The sequence below is a fragment of the Cotesia typhae genome, unplaced genomic scaffold (genome assembly GCF_013202065.1).
Source record: "Cotesia typhae breed Kobodo isofemale line unplaced genomic scaffold, CoteBio_Ctyphae contig_20, whole genome shotgun sequence".
Taxonomy (NCBI): Eukaryota; Metazoa; Arthropoda; class Insecta; order Hymenoptera; family Braconidae; genus Cotesia; species Cotesia typhae.
The window spans coordinates 2,354,748-2,379,346 of NW_027423725.1; the positions used below are offsets into that span (position 1 = coordinate 2,354,748).

Genomic DNA, 24,599 nt, shown 5'->3' on the forward strand with positions numbered 1-24,599 from the left:
CTAAAATATCCTTACCAAATTTGCAGCTTTTTGAAGCTGCATTTTAAAAATTAAGATTTTTTATTGTTAACACCCAACCCCGCGATCTTTATTGGAGATGATTCGGAGTAAAATCCGTTCTTAGATCATTTTTGTATCACATGTAGACGACTTCTAGTAAATTGGAGTCTATAGGAGCTATAGCTTGGAAATTAAAAATTTTCATTGTTAATACCTACCCCGCAACCCTCTGTGGGATGAGATATCGTAAAATTAATTGATAGATTATTTCTACATCTCTTACAGAAGATTCCTACCAAATTTGAAGTCGATAGGAGCTATAGTTTGAAAACGGGAATTTTTCATTGTTAACGCCCCCGCAACCCCCTTGTGTGTGGAATTTCGTAAAATCGGTTCTTAGTTGACCTCTACTCGGCGAAAGGAATATTCCTACCAAATCTCAAGTCCCTAGGTCTTATAATTCCAGAGATATCGTAATGTGTGACTACATCTATATAAAGTCTCCTATTTATATAGATGAGAAAATTGTACTGTACTTTTAAGTTTACGTATATTTTTTAAAATACTCGACAGACTTTAACAAAGACGTCATAAAACTTAAAATTAATCCTTTTAATGACTTAGATGAACCTTCGACACAAACGGACAAAATTTTACAACCCATTTGTTTATTAGATGGTAACCAGACTATTTTCAACTTAGCAAATCTTCGTACACTTCGTTTAAACAACCCTGCGTTTGACAAATAATACCCTTTCTAGAATCCTCTCATTTAACAATAATTCCCCAACCCCGGTTATTTTCCACCAACCAAAAACCAAAATACCCTTCCCAAAATTGCACTCCCTGACTGACGATAGTTTGACTAAAAATCGAACAAGTCAGTTACTGAAAAACCTCTGATCACGCTTGTCGATCGCCTTATACCTGACCTTTTCCGATTTATATATCGATCAAATTAATGTAAAAGTACAGTCAGTACTCAATAATAGAAAAATCATTACAAAAACGAAATATTTGTGATCTTTTTAATTAAAAATCACAAAATTCTTGTTAAATTATTACCAGATTAATTTACAAGAAAACAAACAGGCTAGGGATATCGATCATCCGCGACTTGAGGAACCAATAAATTTCATAGAGATGGCACGCAGTAGCCTATCGGATCCGACCCTTGCTTCCCAAAATGCATTGGACCGGGTTCGAGTCCGGCGTACACCAATGAATATTTTCAATATTTAAGTATTATTCTGCTGAGCCCAAAAAAAGTTAAAAACGAGTTCCAATCTCAAAAGTCCCCCCCCCCCTAGTAAGTCGCTCATGACCTTAGTTGTTTATGCGACTTTAAATAAACCAAAAAAAAAAAAAAATTCATAAAATAAAATGAGTAGATCATAGTCTTTACTTACTGTTATCACAGCGCATATTTAAAATTCCGTAGAAAAAGTTGATAGTTGTCTGCTGGATTTTGATTTTGATCATTTTTCGATAATATTCATATAATGCTTTTTGAAATGATATTGTTTCGCCACAATAATCTGGCTTTATTTTTCTCTGCAATATAGTTAAAATTGACAAATGGCTTTTTACATATCCAGAAAATTAAGGATTTGGAATTATTTCAAGTAGTGGTATTAATAGATGTGTTACGAGGTGTTATAACTAATTAAAGAAAGTCATCATCATTATTAATTTTTATAAGAAAATAAATTTGAATAATGATTAAATTCTTCCTGTTTTATCGAAAATTTATCTAAAATAAACCCAATTAACCGCCGTCACGTGAGTAGTTAGATTTTCATAAAATGAAAAGAACCTCACCTTGCTGGAAGTAAGTAAATTTATCTCAGTGCTAATAACATCAATTATCTGATTATATAAATTAATAATCGAATCTTCAGCTATATGGTCCAGAAACGAATTAGTAATTCGGTGGGCTATAGTACAAAAATTCTCAACACTGTGAAAAGATTTGGGGCTTCCAATTTTCTTGATTGTGTCAATCGATTTCAAAATACTGTCATGCAAATGCGCGAGTTTTGTTTCCAGCGCGAATATCGAGTAAAGAGTGTACTTGTCACCAATTTCTTTGAATCCATAAGCGCCCAAGAAGTGCATAACAGCCATCCATTCACTCACGTTGGTCTTGTGGTACTCGGAGTGGCTCGAGATTTGGTTCAATTCATTAAGTTTGTTCAACATGTCCCGATGAATTAGATTCAGTATTTCCATATTTTGTTTGTTGGGCAGAGTCTCAAATAGTTTGTAGTTGTTAATTGCTCTGTGTGCCATGTTCGTAAGATAATTATTTATTGAAGTTGTGTTGTTAAAATCAAGCGGTGAATAACAATTTATGAATCCATTTTTCAACAATATAAAATTTATTAAAAAAATAAGTAAAATTTTGAAAAACATTTTGGAGTTTATTGATAGCTTTCTTAATGATGCTTTTGAGATGAAAATAATTCTTCTGATAGAGAGTCTTTATGGTCACTGCCGATTTGTGTACTAAAAAGTTTCACTCATTGAAGATTTATGTATACTAATACTACAAAAAACTATTTGAAAACTGTATAATGTTTCTGTTTAAATTTGGAACTTCATATATTATCTCATTTTTTTTATTAACTGCAAATAAGATATGTCATTACGAAACAATTAATAGCTTGCAGTAAGACTGATAAGAAGAGACAAAGATTTTATGGCAAATTAATTTTGAGTACTATGAAAAAATAATTTAAAATTGTATCATAGTCAATTTTATGTCCGGTCTGGGATTACGATGTTACAATTGTGATTTTTCCAACAATTTTTTTCCTGTAAACACTCCACACTTGAATGTTATTTGCTGGACATATTATATATGTCTGTTCTACTTTACAGGATATTTAATGATTCAATCTAACTGAAAGTTCAATGACTCTTCATACAAAATAAATGTTAGTTCATGATGAATTTCAGAATGAACTTAAGATTCTGAAACAAATATGAATTTCATGATGAATTCACACAGTAAAAAATTTTGCGTCAATGCGTGAAAAAATTTTGTGTTAAAAATTTTTATGTTAAATATTTAACACTTTTTTGTGTTAGTTCAACACAATAAATATTAAATTTACACATAAAAGTGTTAAATTTTTAACACACAATTTTTTGATGCAATGAGGCAAAATTTTTTACTGTGCAGTTTGAATTCCCGATGAATTTCAGTTGAATTTCATGCTGAACTTAAATTAAATTGTACAGGAAACTTATGTTAGTAAAACAAATCATTACATAGAAGAAAAGGTTCACTTGAGCCAAGAAAATATTTTTTCTTAAAGCAAAAAAAAATTTTTTTTTGAGACAAGAAATTTTACTTATTTCAACAAAATTAATTCTCTTGCTTCAAGAAATACGTACCTTGATCCAAGAAAATTTATTTAAGCCAAGAAAATTTTCTTGTCATGAGAAAATTTCTCTCTTGCTCAAAAAAATTAAGCATCTCAATAGACGTAAATTTTTATTAACATTCTTATTGATTAAAATGTCCAATGGGAAGATCAAATAATATTAAATCATTTTTTTTTATTCAATATCTGTAGTTGCACGCTAAAATAATATAAAATGGATATTAAATATTCAAGATAAAATCTGCACACAAATTCAAAATTGCACCGCGATATTTATGTCTGGGATGTTATTGTTGAGACATTATTGTCTCGAGACGTTATTTATGAGATGTAAAGAGAAGTAGCCTATTTGTACGAGTCCTTATTCAGACTGACTAATTCAGAATTAGTAGAAGCTTGAAAATGCTCCGATTTTAATTATACAGTCAATAGATCAATAAACTTCATAAAAACTCGTTGTTATTCCCTCAATTGAAAGTTTCATGATTCATTTTAAGGTTCAATGTACATATTTCTTTAATGGGGCGTATGCTTCTATCCGAAAACCAATATGGTATTGGTAATATAGAAGTGTGTAATTTTAATTAAAGAAGGCCAATTTTAAAATTGATTGGAAAGAAGCTTTAATTTTTTCTCCTCAGCACGTTTTCAATAAGGATATGCTATGAAAGGAAACTAATTTTCACAACTGACGATGTTCAATTGATTGGTAAATTTATTATTAAATTAATTAAATAAACCTTAAAAAAAAAAAAAAAGCACCAGACCGAGAATCGAAGCTGATTCTTCCGATTCCTCTCACTTATCCCACTATATTTTGATTCATTAAATAAATTTACTAAAAATTAAAAAAAATTTTTTTTAAATGTGCAAAATTAATCCAATTTTAAGATTTATTAATTATAAATTACAGTCGGCTGCATTTTAAAAATCATAACTTGTTAGAGTTATTATCCAGATAAACTTTTTCCGTCAATCGTTTTTTTTCAAATATTCATACATATCGAGCAATCAAATCAGAGGACAGCAGAATGCTGATAAAAAACAAACGATAAAATATTTTATGAACTATTGTGTGTGCTCATGTGCACCACGCTACAACGTTTGGTTTTGATGTCTACAACACGACATCCTGCAATTAGTCTAGACATTTACCAGTCAAGCTTATCTTTAACTTGATAGGATAAATGTTCAATTCTATATAATGTATACTTAGTATTTATATTTATATTTATGTTTATCTGATGTGATATTCGTTTGCGAGGTATACAAATAAATATTTATTTTTTTATATATTATAAGTATGATTATGGTTATGAGTCATGCAAAACAGATTAAATTATAAATGGAATTCTGGTAAGCATGACAAGAAATATTGAATTATTTTTATTTCGTAATAATTTGTTGTGGAAAATAGTGTTTTCTGAAGCAGAAAGAACTTGTAAAAGTTTTTTACAGCAAATTAAAGTTTTATTAAAATTCGTTGAAGTTTAATAGAATTTCTACATTTTAAAACAATTTTTGTAGAATTGAACCTGCAAAGGAAAAAAAATTCACTAGAATTTTTATTCGTTAAATTGAAAATTTTTTTCAATTTTTTAAATAATAATCTTCAGAAGATTTCATAAAAAAAACATTAGCTTTAACATAATATTTAAATTTTTAAGATCGGTTGGAAATTAGAAAATATTTAGCCGTAACGTAAAAAAATCCATGTGAAACAAGATAAAAAATTTGTACACTTTTGTAAAATTTTTTTGTGTTAAGGGTATAATCTAGTTAATCACTTTCGAAAATTCAATTTTTTTTTACATCTTTCGACTGATCATATGTTTAAGAATTTTCGATGATATGTTAACTGTTTCAGGCAAAGAGTCGCAGATTAAATTTTGATAAATTTTTTTATGATTTTTCATTTAAAGAGACTTAACACACTTTTTTCTCTATATTACATTTTTACGGACGGTCAACACGATTTCTCCAAAACCAGTGGGCTGATCCATCTTGTTACAGAGCAAAATCACGTCAAGTAAACCCCCCATTTTCCACTTGATCTTAAAAATTAAGTCTGTATATTTTTTTCTCAAGTAGTCACAATGATAAAACTAATCCCCCAAACGATTCTTCAAAATTTTCATTTTAACAACAATTTTTTTTGCAATGGAAAATTTTGAGTACTTCCAATTATTCAAAAATAGATTACAAATTAACCATTAAAGATAAATTAACGAAATTTTCAGGATTTATCGTCAAATATCTATATTTTATAAAAAATATCAATAGTTTAACATTATTATTTTATTATCCTGTTGTTAATTAACTTCTAAGTTAACAAGTAAAAATTTCATTGATTTTTCGGTAAAAAAATTGAGTTATCCTTCGGATTCGTTATAATTTTCGAAAGTTAAAAAAAAAAATTATTCAAGGGCACAACATGGTTAAAAGCGTATGTGTTTGTCTAATATCGAATAAACACACACAAAAACCATGTTAAAAAAGCACAATACGATTACCTGCGGATGTATTTATCTTATATCGAATAAACGGTATCAATTGTCGGGGATATTTTGTCAAGGGATATTTCGTCCAGGGATCAATTATCATGTAACCAGAGACTTTAAATTTGGCAGAAATATTCCTTTCGCCGAGTAAAGGTCAACTAAGAACCGATTTTACGAAATTCCACACACAAGGGGGTTGCGGGGGCGTTAACAATGAAAAATTCCCGTTTTCAAACTATAGCTCCTATCGACTTCAAATTTGGTAGGAATCTTCTGTAAGAGATGTAGAAATAATCTATCAATTAATTTTACGATATCTCATCCCACAGAGGGTTGCGGGGTAGGTATTAACAATGAAAATTTTTAATTTCCAAGCTATAGCTCCTATAGACTCCAATTTACTAGAAGTCGTCTACATGTGATACAAAAATGATCTAAGAACGGATTTTACTCCGAATCATCTCCAATAAAGATCGCGGGGTTGGGTGTTAACAATAAAAAATCTTAATTTTTAAAATGCAGCTTCAAAAAGCTGCAAATTTGGTAAGGATATTTTAGTTATCATGTAGAGATCATCTCAATACGGATTTCAATAAATTCTATTTCCGATTCGATAGAATGTGGAACCTTTGATAGTAAAAATAATACTCCAAATGAATTTCAAGTCTAGATCTAGATCTAAAACTACAATTCTATAAAGTGCCCAGCGGAGCGGGCGAGCAACAGCTGGCAGAATAATAAACTAGTAAGGATTAACAAATTATTATACCGTTAGACGAAACACGAAAATAGCCTTTTTTTTTCTAAGTCAACGAACTTGACTACACCCTTAAGTTCGCAACAAAACTGAATTCTCATAGAATTCGATAAAATTTCGTCATAGTAACAATTGTTTGCTCAATAAATGAAAAATCTGATTCAAATTCACCCGATAAGTGGCTTTTAGTAAAATATAATTTCTACTAATATTTACAATTGCAGATTAAAACATATAATTTAAAAATAAATGATTTGGAAACTTGATTAGATTTTAAATTGAATCTTGTATAAATGTAATTATTATTTAAGTATTTTCAATAGACGAGCTATATTAAGTACCGCTGAGCAAATAGAATAAGTGATGTAGATAAATACAAAGTCAGACGATTACTTGTACGAGAAGGGCTCGAGTAATACGAACGTATTCTCCAGAATTTCCCATGGGATAATCAAGCTTGAGAGACAAAAGCACTATATACCTCAAACCTCTATAGCTATACTTAGAATACCTATTTCACTACTTTATTCTTGCATTATTTCCCTATTCGGTCTAAGGATTTGAGACAACGAGTCCCGAGAAATAACATAGATTTGTTTTAGTCGTATATATTCATACAGCTAGACGTTTACTTTCACCTTTAAGGATTGAAATTCATTTAAATTTATGGACTATTAATTCATTTTAATGTTTAATTTTTTTAATTTTTAAAACTTTTACACTCTCTGAAATTCTAAAACAAACATATTTATCATAATGATCCATCCATTCCGCCACCTTGAGCGAGAATCTACCAGCGAACTTTGAAATCGCCTACCGCCTCGTTAGTTATTACACTAATTACTCACAGCACGTAATGGTTGTTATATTCGTATCAATAATCCATCAAGAATAATGCTTTAAGCCGTGTATTTAATCTACTCTGCTCGACGCATAAATATTTTTTTTAACTGGTAAATAATTGAAATTAATAATCGACATTTAATTCCAAGGAGCTGGCAGATTAAAAACTTGATTTGAAGTTTACCCGCTTAAATCTGGTAAATTGAATAAGCTGATTAAAATTGTAATAAATATTTTCAATGTAGGTTAAATGTAATGTACTTCACAAAATTCATCGATTTACCCATGATTTAATCAGGACTTATTTTTTTGTTACAGTTGGAGCTGTGTATGTTTGTATGTTGTATGCTGTACTTTTTTTAAAATTATGGTCGTATGTTCAAGTAAATATGTGGTGCCGTGCAAGTATGAAGGACCCTTCAACTCCACGCTTAAGAAGACAGTCATTATCCTATAATAATTTACAACGTGAGTAAATATTTTATTATTATTATTATTACTATTATTACACAGAAAGATAAATTTCTCGACTGGAGAACCAAATTCTTGGTTCAAGAAAATTTTCGGCTGTCCTAAGGAACACCGAAGTTGTGTTGGCCGAAGTAAAAATTTTTTTTGAAATTCTATTATTGGTGGAAGTGTTTTCTCTTAATTCAAATTATCATAAATACTTGAGACTGTGAATTTTTATATTTGATCAAGATTTTTAGGTACTTTAGGGAACAGCGCCACCTACTTCGGCTAAGAAAAAAATTTTCTCACCTTGAGAAAATTTTTCTCCTGAATATTTGATACCCATTATATATTTTTTTAACGTGCGATTATACATATTCAATGAAAAAAAAAATGATTCAATATTATTTGATCCATTTGACATGTTGATCAATAAAAATATCAACGAAAATTTACTTCTATCGAGATAGTTAATTTTTTGGAGCAAGAGAGAAATTTTTGTTATACTCGCTCCAAAAATTCAACTTTTGAGCGCTGGATGGCGTCCGTAAGGAACTCTTTTCTATAGACTCTGCCATACCGACTTTTTTTCACGGCCTAGGCCGTGAAGTTTTACCCCCTCCTTTTTTTACGAACTTTTCGAGTATACCCAGACGAAATTGAGAGAGATTGTAAAAAAAAAAGTCACATTCTAGTGTACTGACCAATGATTTTGAGCAAATTTTAAACAGTTACTATTGAGTGGCGCTAAGTATTTCTCTGTTGGCAGTTTATGATGAAGCGGACCTAATGTTAATAAAATAACAACCACGCCATAAATAAATATCAATAATAAGATAATTAATATAAAATTAAGTTTTGTTGCCCTTGTAAAACTTCATAAAATTTAAATATGTCATTATTTGCCTCCTATCGCTCAAAAGTTAAACTTATGGAGCGATAATAACAAAAAATATTGTATGTCATTCGGCCGTTAAGTGGCGATTTTGACAACGACTTTTTTTGGATATTCGCTTTAATGATTGTGACGCGAATGTTCGAAAACGAGCGTAAATTTCCGTTCTCGGCTACGCCCTGGACGTTAAAATTACGCCCGTTTCGAATCTTCCCGCCACAAACCTTAAGCTCATATCGAAATATCGTCGCTGTCAGAAAACTGCCACTTCACGGCCTTATGACATAACTATCTATTTCTGAAGACCGGAAAATTTACTTCTATCAAGAACTAAATTTTTTGGAGCAGGTGGCTGAGTTTTCTCAAAATAAGAAGATTTTCTTGACTTAAATAAACTTTCTTGGATCAAAATACGTATTTCTTAAAGCAAGAAAATTAATTTTTTTGGAATAAGTGAACTTTCTTGTCAGTATAAATTTTTTTTTTGCTTCAGTAAATAATTAGGAGGAAAAATATTTTCTTGGCTCGCGAACCTTATTTTCTATTCTATTATTATTGTTATTATCGTCATAAAATTTACAAAAAAAAATTATAAAATGAGGTTTTTACATCTTGCAAATAAAATATGCGAAAGATTAAAAAAATCAGTGGCAATAAAGTGAAGACAAAATAACCAGAATACAAATAAAGTAGCCTTGCACGTTATTGCGTGTCGTAAAGTAATTTTGTATAAAATGAGTTTCTGAAAATGCTCATTCAACTATATTTCACAGTAAGTCAATCAACCTAAACAATCGTCGCGTGATGCTCACTCTTTTACAGACATATCTATTAAAATTTTTTCTAGAGGATATTCGACCGCACATCATTACGTGGTAGACATTTTATAGGCATTAAAAACAAAATTATAATTTCGCAAAAATAATCACATCAATTATAAAAGCGTCTAAAGTTTGTTAATTGTTCGATAACTTAAGCAAATTTTCTACGTAATTAACTGAATAATCGATTATTAATTATTAATTAACGAATATAATAGAATGAAATTCTATTCAAGAAGAATGCTGAAAAGGTTCTTTAAATTCTTTTCCATCTTCTTTACTCTTTTTTTTTTTTTTAAATTTTATAACAAGCATTATATAACTTTACTTTTTTTCAATCACGCCCACGAGACTTTATCCAACGTAATTCCTTCTTTGTATCCCGTTGGAATACCTTCTTGAGTTCTAGCATGGGTTCATATATCTTACAAGACGCCGTTGAGAAACGAAAAGTAAAGAAAAAAAATAAAAAAGAGGCAAAGAAGACATAGAATGAAAGGGGATGAAAAAGAATAAAAAAATTGTAAGAAGCAAACCTCTGGAAATAAAGAAAAGAATCTCGCAAATTAACTCTGAGGCTCGAGCTTTCGACAACGAGGAATGAGCTTTCCCGGTAAGAACAAGCGTCGGCAATTTTCACCAAGCAATTGTGCGGACGCCTCTAAATTGCGGAACGCCAAAGACACACCCCATAGGTACACGGATAATCTTAAAGCTCTTTATATCTAATGGGTTTAAAACTTATCTCACTGATAAATCCGTGGCAAAACGCCAACGCTTCAAGTTATTCATTGCTTATTCTTTTCTAACTCTGCGGTAATAGATATTTTTATTAATGGATATTCTAAGCTCGTTAAGATTCTCAATAAATTTATTTTTAATTACTCGCTTTTAGTCTCGGATTATCATTAGAAGGATATGCTCAGCTGTAAGCAAAAATAAGCGTTTTTTTAATGACCTTTTTTAAGAGACTTTTCTCAAGAAAAATTATTACAAAAATATATAAATGTAGTAAATTTTTCATATTTTAAAACTCCACTGTCTGTTTTTAAAAACATTATGTTGTACTACTACTGTAGTCGATTCAGTATGATTTAAAACTAAGTCATTTCGAAAATCACGGTCTAATTCAATGTAGTTTATTTATAATTAGCAATAAATTAAAAATCCACTAATCGTTTGTATTTCTATATCTATGTAAATACACGGAAAAAAAAAATATCCCTCTCAGAGCAATATTGTAATGCTACAGTAGCTAAAATTGATTGATTACATTTATGAATTATTGAAATATTGAGTTAATTAACAAATATCAATCCTTCATGTTCGTACGTTTAATTGGAGTGTTCAATATTAAAATTCGATTGGACACGATTGAGTACGAGAAATATCAATTATTTATTTATTTTCTTTAGTTTTAATGCCAAGGCGTTGATCCGAATGGCAAATTTTATATACATAGATAGTGTTCAAATAAGTACAATAAATTTTGAAGTATTAATAAAATATATAAAACAGATTGCATTTTAAAATAAGAAAATTCATCATATTATTATATACATCGCGGTTTTATATTATTTTCCAGCATACACGGAAAAAAAAATATCCCTCTCAGAGCAATATTGTAATGCTATAATAGCTATCCCCTCTCAACCAACTGTTAGAGAGTTACTAGAGCCATCGAGTAGATCGCTCTGGCAGGAATACAGTAGTTGGCTAAAATAGCTAAACCGGTGCGCTGAGAGAGCCATACGGGATTGTTATAAGGGGTAAATGCCTCGTTGAAGTCTCAGATTCTGCGCGCAGTCTTGTTTGTTGACATATTTTATAACTTCCAAAATTAATATAATTATTTACTAGCAACCTATAATTCATATGCGAAGGTCGAGAGTTATGGATTATGATTAAAAAAAACTTTGGCTTATTAATTTTTTGTTTTTTTCAATAGAAATATTAATAGTTTGGGTAGTTTTTAAATAAAGTTGAAAATAATTAGTGCGATGACAGGATCAAATCCGAATAATTTAATGAAAAATGTGGTGGCGCAAATTTATAGATCCAACAAATTATTTAAAACTCCTCCAAAAATTTCTTAAAAAACTGACCATCACCAAAAAATATATAAAACTTTGAAAATTCTTAAATTTCTGTGACAATTTCTTTTAAATGGTCCATGAAAAATAAATAAGTATTATCAAAAACTTGTTAATTTAATATGCAATCTATTTTATAATTTTTAATTACTTATTCTTTTTTATTTATCCGTATAATTTTTCAATAATAATCAATAAAAGATTGAATCGATAGAATAATAAAATTTTTTGTTGTTACATATAAAATATAAAATATTTAAATCGTTTTGTCTGGTAAGAGGGCGATGCAAGAAAAATGTTGGTTAGCGATTCTAGCCAACTAACAGATCGCTCCAGTAGCCCTACAGTAGTGCTCTTGTAAAAATACACATTCCCGACTAGAAATTACTTTGGGAATGCTCAAGGTATACATTGGGGCCCCATTGGGTTTCAACGGGGCATGCCCAAGAGGGAAAACCCAACGAGGACCCAATGAGAACCCGATTGGGAAAACCCAACGTAAAAATAATAAATTATTGCCAGTTTTTCCCAATTGGGATCTCTGTGGGACCTCATTGGGAAAACCTAACGTAGAAATAATAAATAATTGCCATGGCATAAAGTTTATTTTATCTGAGATCTATTGAAAAACTGGATTGCGAAATTCATAAATAATCTGTAAATTTAACCAATCGTTAATTTAGATAAAAAACAATCATCCAAATATGTGTGTGCTTATATTAGTTGTATATATTTGTCATAAGTAAAATAGAAATAAAAATAAAAATTAATCGTTAAGAAAGGTAAAGCACCCAGTAGATAATAATAAAAAATTCTGAAAACTGTTCAAATTCGCGTAAAATGCCACTTAGAGGAAAAATCAAAATTTTCGAAAAATTCAAATTTTTGAAAAAAAATTGTTTACCAAAATAATTTTCAACAGAAAACCTCTACAAAATTGTATTTTCAAGTCAGTTAATTAAATAAATAAAAATACATTCTTGAAGCTTGAGCATAACATAAAGTATATTACAGTCAACCGATCGAGATGATGTGCACCAAATGAGTATTGTATTCTTCAGTATTCCTGCTTGGACCAGAAGTAACGTGAAGGACTGACGAAACTAAGGACCCCAGTTCGAGCCCAACCCACGTCAAGGATTTTTTCAATCGATAAGTCTGTATCAATGCAAATAAAGATCGTAAATAAGTTCAAATATGATATGAGTATCGGATCCTAAATTATTCTTAATTTTTTCAAAAATTGTACTATTTTATTTCCAAAATTTAAATTGAGCTTTGATGGGGATTTTCCCATTGGGCCCGAAGGATTGCCCAATGAGGACCCCATTGGTCTTTGCGTTACATCCCAATGTGGGGCCCCAACAGGGGATCCCAATGGGGACCCTATTGGTTTTACTTTTAAATTTCTGGTCGGGTTGCAACAGTAAGAATCTACGAGTAGCTATCTAATAGATGGCTTTAGTAACAACATTTTTTTTTCCGTGTGAGGTTCGTTTACAATACATGCGCAGTACCTTTTTTTTTCTGCGTGGACAATGGAGTGAAAGAATTAAAAGTATTTTTTTTGTAATTTAATCAATTTTATCATCGAAAATGAGATTATGAAGCGTGCTCATTTGGATTTTCCAAACTTTATTACGTAATTTAGTAGATGGAGCTTTCAGCGATGAGGGAAGGCACAATGAACGGAGTATGTGTGCACACACACGAGTAGTGAAAGCTTTATTTACTCAGTTTTACATAAATAAATGTAATTAACATACAATTCTACACAACGTGGTGATAAGGAAATAAATGGGCGTATTATACTACAAAAATCAATAAATGCAAATATTTATTAATTTTTTCTATGCATGCTTAATAGAAACAATATAATAATAATAATAATTATTATTATTATTTTTATTGTAATCATAACGAACAAGGATTCCAATCTGCCAGTATACATCTTTTCACAGTTATAAATGTCTGGAATTCCATAAGTTTTTTATATCGAAAATCGCTCTGATGTTCCGATAGCTTCTAATCAGAATCGGAAAAAAGTCAAATCATACTACCGGAAGATGTTAAATAACTAAATTTTTTCTTTTTATGTACCTACATATTTTTTTTATTTCTTATTATCAAGAGAAACAGTCTCTGTTGATAAAACAAGGATCATCTTGAAGTACAAGCAATAAAGAAAAATGTCGGGAATTTCATTTGGGGCAAATGCTTCGCGCTCGTTACGTTGTTGGCACGAGAAGGCGTTGAAAGCTCGAATCAGGAGAAGGAGCAGGGTGAGAGAGTGAGAAGCCAGTTTAGGCAACGGGGGATCAGATGATGACGGCAAAACGTCCAAGTCGGAAGGCGAAAAGAGACGAAGAAAAAAAGGAGCAAATAAAATCATAAAAAAATCAAAAGAAAGGGATTGAGAGGTCGGAGATCTTTGGCGCGTTGTTGCCGTAATCCCCTGGTATCTTATCGTTCAGTTCAAGGATATTTTTTTTAGGGTACGGAACGCTAAGGCGTAAGAGATAAAACCAAAGATGCAGGATATAAAGATGACAAAATACTGTTCATACTGTATATATGTGTATGTATATGTAAAAAGGTATGCAGATGAATGGAAAAGTGGTAACTTGCGATAAAAAAGTTTTTTATTTTTCACAAAATTTGATCGAAAGATTTCGACCTTTAAAATTTGCATATATTTCAAGTATTACGTTCGAACCGAATCTTGTCCTAATTTGAATTCCAGATTGGGATTATCGGATTTGGATAATTGCAGAAATTCTATTAGTACCCACACTACTTTTAATCAATTTGTGATTTTTTGTCGGTTTACTTTATATTTTAAATTCCCTGAATTTACTTTACATTTTTATTTAAATATATTAATATTTTATTATTATGAGGATAGGATAGTAGAGGGAACTTTTTATTTCAGATTTATTGACAAAAAAATTCAATTAAATTATGTTAATAATCAATTTTACGGGGGAAATTCGTTGTAGACATGATGTTTACGATATTTATGCATCTTTTCAATTTAAGGTGCGTAGCATCTTCTAAACAAAGTATTAACAAAAATGTGAAATTTTCCAGGAAAAATTTTTTAAAATTTTAGACTACTTCTGGAATATCCTGGACAGAATATTCTCGAGTAAAACATCCCCAAAGAAACGATCTTAAATAAATAATTAAACTTTTCAATAAAACAATTCAAAACAATAGATTTGAAAAAAATTATCAATTTTATTTTAACACATTAATGGTATTTCAACAAATATTCGTATCATAGCATTTTTATCACTTAGGCATTACCCGTGGGTACCTTATTTTTCAATTACCTCGTATTTTGTTATTTTATCAAAAACATTTTTATGAGTGTAAGGTAAAAGCCCCAATTATTGACAGGGGTCTAAATATTGACACTCTAAATTATTTTTAAATATATTTAATCATCTGTAACAATAATAACTACCATATAAATTTTTATTAAATTCTAATTAATTAAAAAATTGAAAAAAATTACTGTCACTTCAAAATATTAAATATTAATTATTAAAAAAAAATAAAGTTAGCACCAGTTCATCAAAATAGCTTACAAGCGTCTATTTTCTTGAACAACTTTGGTTAGAAAAGCCTTTTTTGTTAAATGCCGAGTTTAAATTAATTTCTTCATCTAATTATATGATCTTTTTTTTTTTTAATTAAGAATATATGAAAAATTTATGAAATTGAATAATCGAAATTAATTGTATGCTTTATAATATTTAAATAATGGGTGTCAATAACTAGTTCATAATTTTTAAGTTGAATCTCATATTGACAGCGCTATGACGCCTTTTTTTTTACTTTAACCGAAAAAATTTACTGTAAGAGTTTGAACTCTTCTGATTCAATAAATGATTTTTAAATTAATTATTATATTTTTAATAGTAATTAATCATTTATGGAAATTATTATTAATAAACTTTAATAATATTGATTACTTATTAATAAGTTTCGATAAATAAGAATAATCAGATGATTCGACGCTTGCGCAGTATGGGTGTCAATAATTGGGGCTAAGGTATGTCAATAATTAGATCAATCAGTTTTTTAACCTGTCAATAATTGGTGTATCCGGATAATCTATTTAATTATTTAAAATTAATTAGTAAATATCACTGATTATTATTTTAAAAAAAGAAATTGATTAGTAAAAACATTACTTGAGACATTACCACAAACAAAATTCAACGATTTTGATATTTGATTGCTTAAAAAAAATGAAATCATAATTTTGTCTCTTACAGTGTCAATAATTGGGGCTTTTACCTTATCTAACAATTAATCCTTTGCGGCTATTTATATAAACTCTTTAGATACTTTTTTCTGATAGTTAAATAAAATTTTTGTTGTAAAATAAGTACTTTAAGCATTTGCTGACTTCCATACCTTGCTGGACTGTTCTCATAAAAATAACAATGATAATAATAATAATTCTACCCATTAATCTAACTTGGTCAATAATTTCTGTTTCAGCGGTTCTAGGGGACCAAAATGACGAGAACGATGATTCTGTTCACGACAGCCATAACATTAAAACAACATTAGTGCAATATCCAGATAATCTTAATCTACGTGATTTATTTTATTACATCCTCGCTCCAACACTCTGCTATGAATTGAATTTTCCCCGCACGGAGAGAATCCGGAAAAGGTATTTACGTAACATCATAAAATAATAAAATTCCGCAGAATCGAATAATGAAAACTATCAATTACCATAAAAACTTTCAATAATTCTCCACTTTGTTAATATTGATTCATTAAATCGATGGAAACTTTCTAAGGAAACTTATATCTTTATGAATTCTACTCTGTAACAAGATTTTTCTTTAAAAATTTATTTTTTCTGATCTCATTCAATTTCACTATTCAATACGTAAAAAAAAAAAAAAAAAAAAAAAAATTGTTTTTTTAACTTCATCATAATTTTTTTTTCTCAAATAAGTTTTTGCTTCTTTAATGAGCTTCAAGTTGCTATCTCTCGTTTCTTGCTCATCTACAAGTCTTTTCTATCGTTAAACTTTACTTTCCTCATTCCTGAAGCCTCCTTATTCTTATTCTTATTCTTGTTCTTGTTCTTGTTCTTGCTCTTCTGTTGCTCATGAGCTTAAACAATAAAAAAGGTAAAAGGATGTATAAAACAAGTGAAAAGTAAAGCGAAAATGAGTTAAAAATAAAACGTATAACACCCATACCAACTAAGGGGGTTGCATTAAAAAAAGCAGAGGAGTTGATGGAGAAAATAAAGAACAAAAAAAGAATAACTATAGTAGTAGCAGAAGGCACTCGTTGAATTAGATTTCAGTTACTGAAATAGTGAAGTGAAAACTATTGTTGTGGGACGTAAAAAGGAGGCAACAACGTCGATAGATCTAAGTGATGTATACGAGTTAGAGTTTTTACGCTTTGTTTTTAACCTTTCTGAGCTATATTATGTGGTTTTCACTTCACGACAATGTAAAGAGACGCCTTTTTCTTTGTACGATTTTCACAATTTTTATTTGATAATAATTAATTTTTCTTTATTGTTTGAATAAATAAATACAATTCGTTTAATCTACATTGAGAAAAAAATTTCTTTTAAAAAAAATTAGCAATGTTGTAATAAGAAATTAATTTATTGAAAATTTTGAATAATTTCATTTCATAGTTGAAGAAATGAAAACTTTTCTCTTAGTAAGCTTTTTTTGGTTGAAAAAACTTTTTCTAGATTTACCTTATGTCATAAGGCCGTGAAGTGGCGGTTTTCTGACAGCGACGAGATTTCGATATGAGCTTAAGGTTTGTGGCGGGAAGATTCGAAACGGGCGTAATTTTAACATCCAAGGCGTATCCGAGAACGGAAATTTACGCTCGTTTTCAAACATTCGCGTCACAATCATTAAAGCGAATATCCAAAAAAAGTCGTTGTCAAAATCGCCACTTAACGGCCGAATGACATACAATATTTTTTGTTATTATCGCTCCATAAGTTTAACTTTTGAGCGATAGGAGGCAAATAATGGCATATTTAAATTTTATCAAGTTTCACAAGGGCAACAAAACTTAATTTTATATTAATTATCTTTTTATTGATATTTATTTATGGCGTGGTTGTTATTTTATTAACATTAGGTCCACTTCATCATAAACTGCCAACAGAGAAATACTTAGCGCCACTCAATAGTAACTGTTTAAAATTTGCTCAAAATCATTGGTCAGTACACTAGAATGTGACTTTTTTTTTTACAATCTCTCTCAATTTCGTCTGGGTGTACTCGAAAAGTTCGTAAAAAAAGAGGGGGTAAAACTTTACGGCCTAGGCCGTGAAAAAAAGACGGTATGGTAGGGTCTCTAAAAAAGAGTCCCTTTACGGACGCCATCCAAAAGTTGAATTTTTGGAGTGAGTATAACAAAAATATTATTTTCTATAACTTATCTAAAACATATTTTTTTTTTAGGTTTCTAATGAAAAGAATTTTTGAGGTGTTCGTCGGGTGTCAAGTAGTGATGTCACTTTGTCAACAATGGATGATACCTTCGGTGAAAAATTCGCTGGAACCTTTCACGGTGAGTGCAACAATTAATTCTTATGTGTTAAATATGTCAAAAAAAATATAAAAAACAAAAACCAAGGTTATCATGTATCGTCAAAATATTAAAAAAAGACTATTCGGCAGCCGAAATGGAAGTAGATTTCACTATAAATAAAAAAAAATGCATTGAGAATGGGGATAAAACTATAGATAGATTTTTATGAGTTATACTGGAAAAACTGATCGAAAAAAATAATGCAAAAGTAAAATTTCATTCAAAACCTACAGACGAATAGGTTATTTTCAATTTAGGAGAATAAATTGACGTGAAAATTAAAGTTTGTTTAATGGTCTTTAACATGCACTTTACAAAAATTCGATAAATTCTATATTCAAAAGTTATCCGCGAAAAAATCTGCCAAAATATGAATTTTTATGATTTTGAAAATTTTGAAACCTTCTAATTTCTGAACTACTTGACTGATTAAGCTCATCTTTGAACTTGGCTTTGGTATTCGCCTAAAGATTCAGCATGTTGAGTTTGGAAACGATCGATTATGAATTAGAGACGCTATCGTCCGGATAAGCCGCGTTATGTCGTATATAAATACATACATATATAAACTTTTGAACTAATGGTATTTTCTGAACCAGCTTGATGAACTGGGTCAGAAAATATCAAAATTTTTCAAAAGTTGCGACATCAGGACAAATGCAATAGTTAGACTTCTATAAAATCTACTAAAAATACGATAAAACAATAAAAAAATTAGGTATTTTTCAATTTTATAAGGAAAAGTATTTTGTCGCAGACATTTTTAATTTGTGTGCAGATTTTATGCTCGATAATAGGCTAACACAAACGCACGTAATCTATAATTAGGTCAAACCATTTTATCTCAGATAGAGTTATTCTAGCAAGCGTGCAATAGAAGAAAAATGTAATCTTTTTTGCTCTACTCTAAGAGCTTTGAAGAAATATCAGAGCTTTCGTAAGCAATCAAGTTCACTACATTGTAAAATCTGAAAACGGATTCGTTCAGCGTACAACAATTATAAGTTTACTCTGGTATATCTTGAAACGAAACTAACTCAGAGAGTTCATACAGCATAAATACATGCATACATTAACACAAAACTCCATAACTCACACGAGACAGTTAAGCTTGCAGTACAGACAGTTAGTCGGTTGGTATGAATGTCAAGTAAGTCAAGTGTTATATAGCTTCCTCCAGTGCACTGCCTTGCATCAGTACACCAAAAGTAGTTAATCGTAGACGCAAAAGTTCCTGGAGAGACGTCATCTTTGCTGTTCTTCAACCAAAAGCAAAAGCACTCTGTTCTCTATTCCTTTCTGCATCAACTTCTAACATATCTGCTTATGTTCTCATCAACCTCCATAAGCTCTCTGTTACCGACACCAATATGTCCCCACTATAACCCTTTTAGTTGGGCACAAAGCGCCGTACTTTAGCACTAAATCCAGTATTCGTATTTTCAAACACGGCAGAACCTATCTGTGGTTGACAGTCTGTCGAATGAGCACAAACTGAACTATCTTCAAACATCTCTATCGATGCATACACGTATGTGTGTATACGGTAGTTCCCTTAGTTCCGCACGTCTAGCCGCACTATTATGTCACCCTGTCGGAATACATCGTCTTCGTCAAAGCCTTCCTGTGTGGACGTTGATGTGTGTGAGTCTATACTCTACACGTTGATGTTAATGTGTTTAGTTACTGAGAAACGAGAAGTTCGAACCACACAATTAATCCTAAAGTTTCATAGCAAATCTGAAACTTTGAAATGCGCTAATCGAACTACCTGCTGGGGAAGACGTCAGGTTCCACGGCTTCATGACTACGAGTATGTGGTCTCATCATTATTATGGTTCTGATTATTAACTAATTGCTTGGTTTAGAATTGTGATTATCGAACGCGGTGAAATTTTCAGATATGATGGACTTTCTGAGGAATATCCACTTATCAATGATCAAATATTATCATTTAAGTTGCATTACAATCGTGTATCATCTATTTTAGGATGTGCTAAAATTCATTTTCATGAAGAACCTTTTAAAATTAGAATTTTGAGTTTCGCTTTTGGCAGGAGCTGTGTTTGGGCATTTTCTAAGATATTTTGGGGTGAGACGATTTATTTGATTTTCATAGAATTTTTAACAGAAGATTTAATTGGGCACTTCCGGCCAAAATTTGAAATTTCAGCGGAAATACCCAAACTAACTCGTGAATACTAAGAGCGTTTAAATTACAATGCAAGCTATATAATGATAATAATTTGTTTACAATTAGCCTATAACAGCAATTAAACGCCTAATTATTCATTTATTTAATAATAACGTTTACAGAAAGAGATATATGTACTCTTACATCATAAGATGACAGAATGTAACATATAACATAGTACAATACATATTTACAGAGGTAAAAATATATAGAATAAATATCTAGTCATTTTAAAAATTACAATTGTAAAAAAAGAAAAGCAACCACTGAGTAATAAAAAAAAAAAATTCATCAATTTAGGAAATTGGATAAAAATAAGATTCTAAGAAAAATAAAATTTGCAAACTGATAAGATCTAATTATACGATTTTTGACAACGTTTAACTACATTTTTTTTTTTTTTTTTTTTTTTTCAGAATAAAAGTTACCATCTGTTGTTGAAATTTTAAAAGAAATGTTCTTGAATAATAATTTACATGAAAACTCATTGATTAAATGAGATATTTTTCATTTTATCACAAATATCTCTCAAAGTAGACAGGCCTTATTATCTACCGGTGCCGTAAATTTTAAATTACACCGTCAGTCTTTCTATAAGTTCCATGAGCCTTTTTTAAATCTCAAACTTTCAATACCGATCGAACTTGGGTAAGCCATTCGGTAAATAGGGATTAAAAACCTTTTCGAACTCCATTCTTTTATTAATAATTAAATACTTTAATAGCAGTCCATTATCATCAAGGGAAAAAATAAGTATCTAAACGTAAGAAACAAAGAAATCAATGCAGCTTAGTTCCATTTTATTTTTTGTTCCTCTTAAATAATTCTAGAGTTGATAAAATCTCCGGTACTTTTTATTTTTTATTTTATTATATTCAGCGTCCGAGCTCGTTTTATGATACAAAATGTTTTGTAAAGCAATAAGTCAAGGCGCTGAGTGACTTTTAATTTTATTTATTTTTATCTCTACCGAGAGTACATAGTTCTTGCAGAGTTACCTGTTTCGCCTCGCTCTTTCTCTCTTATTTTCCACTTTTGTACATTGTATAAAGTATCTTTTTGTTAATCTTGTCGTATAAAAGTTAATTTACTGTCTTGTTTGTCATTATTGTTATTTTTCGAGCAATAAAAATTTGAATAATAAATACATGATGCACTGTCTAAGTGCGATAGATGAGTTTTTTTTCGCGATTTATTAACTCATTTTTGTGGTAACAAATAAATTTTTGTGTAAATTATTATTCTCATACATGAACCTGTTAATAAAATTCTGTTATAACGATACATGTCTTATCTGCATTAACTAACTTGAATTGATCGAAAGAGTGATTCCGAAAAAAAATTTTTTTCGGTTTTCTTTTGACAACGATAACTCACGAACGAATCAACCGATTTTGATAGGCTTGGCGGCAATCGACGTGGTTTTTGAATACAAAAAACCAATTATTTTTTGGAATTGATAAGTGAAACTGTTTAATAGTTATTCCAAGAAAATCACATTTGAAAAAAATTTTTTTCATTTTTATTTAATAAAAGAAATATGTAATCTGCAGGTTTTCTTTATTGGCAATATGAATAAAATCGGTATAAAGTGACTTTCAATCAAAAAAGCATTAAATCAAATAACAATTATCTACTCCGCCTTCACTTCACTAAATCTTACGATATAAATTTAAATATTCCCGCCGCTGAGGTTTTTTTGATTGGTCGGACAAAAACTCGTTGTGGGAGATAGGATCGTCAAATATAGAGAAAAACATAGACAAAGGTCTAATATAGAGGGATTCTACTGTACTGACTCAACTTTTCTACCTCTATTTTTGTTGTTCGACGATCCCTCGGAGATTTGTATGTCTTGTCTCGGTTACCCGGAGAAATCTCATGCGCGGGAAAAACCTTCGTCCGCCGTGTCACAGAACTCCTCTCGAACAACCACTTGACTCACACACAGAAAAAAAAATTCTTGATCTAAGAAAATTACAAGGAAGACTGAAGTTATTTTGGAGCAAGAAGAAATTTTCTTGGCTTAAAAAAATTTAACTTCGTTCAAAAAATTTTAACTTCATTCAAGAAATTTTCAGTGTTCTTTATGTTCTTCCACTATTAACATGACTAATATTAATAATAAATTAGAGTGAGCATTCGAGACATTCAATTTAGAATTTTTCAAATTTTTTCGATATTTAAAAAATTAAGAAATATCAAATTCTGTTTATAAGAGTATATCCCTATTTTTTCCTTAGACTATTTTTACATAAATACTGCCGTGTATTTCTTCGCTTGACAAAGTACTTTGAGATGAAATTTTGTCGAGTTTAAGTAAAAGCTCGAGATATTTCATGGATGGCGTTGTGCTTTTGACTGCGGAATTCACAGGGATATTTCTCATCGTGCTGTTTGTAGTAGTGCTCTCGCGAAACAGTCATACAGCCTGTGTGTATGGAGATAAATGAATTTATAAAAAGCAAAACTTAAATTAAGATTAAAAGCTCTTAAATAATTAAAAGATCCAGACGAGATAATCCTTTCGTTATCAATTCATCATTTTGTCCATTTGAACAACGCCCCGAATTGAAAAAATTCATTCAAGCCTTTTTCAGTTCATTTTTCTGACTCGGGGTGTTACATTAAAAAAATAATAATGACTTAATTTGGAATTAAAATTTGACAAAAGTGTCTGATATTATTTTAACTTCTTTTATAAAACATTTCACACGAAAAAGTGAAGTGAAACTAAAAATTGAATTTACCGAAGAAACTTTTTAACACAATTGAAACTTTTTTAAGAACAAATCTATTTCTTGTTGGGAAGAAAGTTCATCTTGTAATTCTGATATGTTCTGAATTTATCTTCAGTATAGATATAGATACAAATGTACTGAATAAATAAAGTGAAATGTAGTACTAACGACAAAATCTTCATATCATGAATTTTAAGTTCAAAAGTACATTGCATCCAATTACTAAGTTTAATTTTCTGCTCATGGCATGTTTTGCCTAAGGAATAACTCTATTCCGCTCTATTACAGTTTCTCTTTTTACATGTGTAGTATTTTCCAGAATATGTACTCGGAAGTTTGTGAAATCGTGTTGACCTTTAAAAGCAGTTACTAGAAATAAATTATTATTTTTTAAAATATAATACACTAAAAAAAACTGTTTAATTTATTAGAAGAAATATTCTCTTCAAAATTTCATTCTTATTCAAAGATATATTCATTTCAAATTAATTCAAGAAATTCACATGCGCTTCCTGATGATTTTCAATTCGATAATCCCTGAATGCACTAATAAAGTTTCTTTACTAAAAGAAAAATATATTACCAGTTTTAATTCCAATTATTCATCACTCTGATACTAACTATAAATTTATTTTTTTGCTGTCGGTTTATCTCATTCTTATCAGAGTCATAAAAAGCATATTGTAGTGGAAACTATGAAATTATTTTTAGGGCTCTACTCGTGGCTCGTGGCTCGTGCCTAAGAAGACCATCTGCGGAAGTTGGCGCAATGTTGTAGATAATTGAATTGGGCTTAAATGATCTTACTCTTTACTACAATTTTTAAGAATGCAAACGTCAGCAGAATTGTTCAATTCGGTCCGTTAGCGGGCATAGAATTTTAGGATTTTTTTAAGGAGCGGTCTGGCTCCATTACTTTTGAATAACTTTTAAATTTTGCCTTTGAAAGACGATTGTACGGAAAAAAAAAAAAACTATTTGATTTAACAAAAATATACACTTCAAAATTCTACTCTTGCTTCGAGATATTTAGTTCGAATTGACTTAAGAAATTCATCTGCGAATCAAGAAAATAATACTCGAGGATAAGGAGGTAGAGTTTGGCATTCAAGAATTTTATGAATTCAACGAAGTACTTAACTATTTACAATCAAGATAACTTATGTTTCACCCAACAATTTCTCTTTCGAGGATTAAGACCTGCGGTAACGTTAGAGCAAAATATTACTGATTTGTTTAAAAAATACCAATAATTCTTGGATTTCTGTTATTTTCTATCCCATTGGAAATAAGTCTC

At 30.1% G+C, this 24,599-nt stretch overlaps 1 protein-coding gene and 1 long non-coding RNA gene across 3 annotated transcripts in view; both read left to right on the forward strand.

Annotated features, from left to right (window-relative positions):
* Positions 1-24,599, forward strand: part of Mdy (diacylglycerol O-acyltransferase) — a 155,194-nt gene that overhangs the window by 105,360 nt on the left and 25,235 nt on the right. For both annotated transcript variants that reach the window (XM_074259539.1, XM_074259538.1), the window contains 3 exons: positions 7,812-7,961; positions 16,271-16,448; positions 18,238-18,346. In XM_074259539.1, the coding sequence (XP_074115640.1) occupies positions 7,812-7,961; positions 16,271-16,448; positions 18,238-18,346 (437 nt within the window). The remainder of the gene's footprint in view (positions 1-7,811; positions 7,962-16,270; positions 16,449-18,237; positions 18,347-24,599) is intronic.
* Positions 5,751-7,734, forward strand: LOC141538185 (uncharacterized). Its single transcript, XR_012481020.1, has 3 exons — positions 5,751-6,436; positions 6,511-6,638; positions 7,643-7,734. It is a non-coding gene; the product is annotated as an uncharacterized LOC141538185 (long non-coding RNA).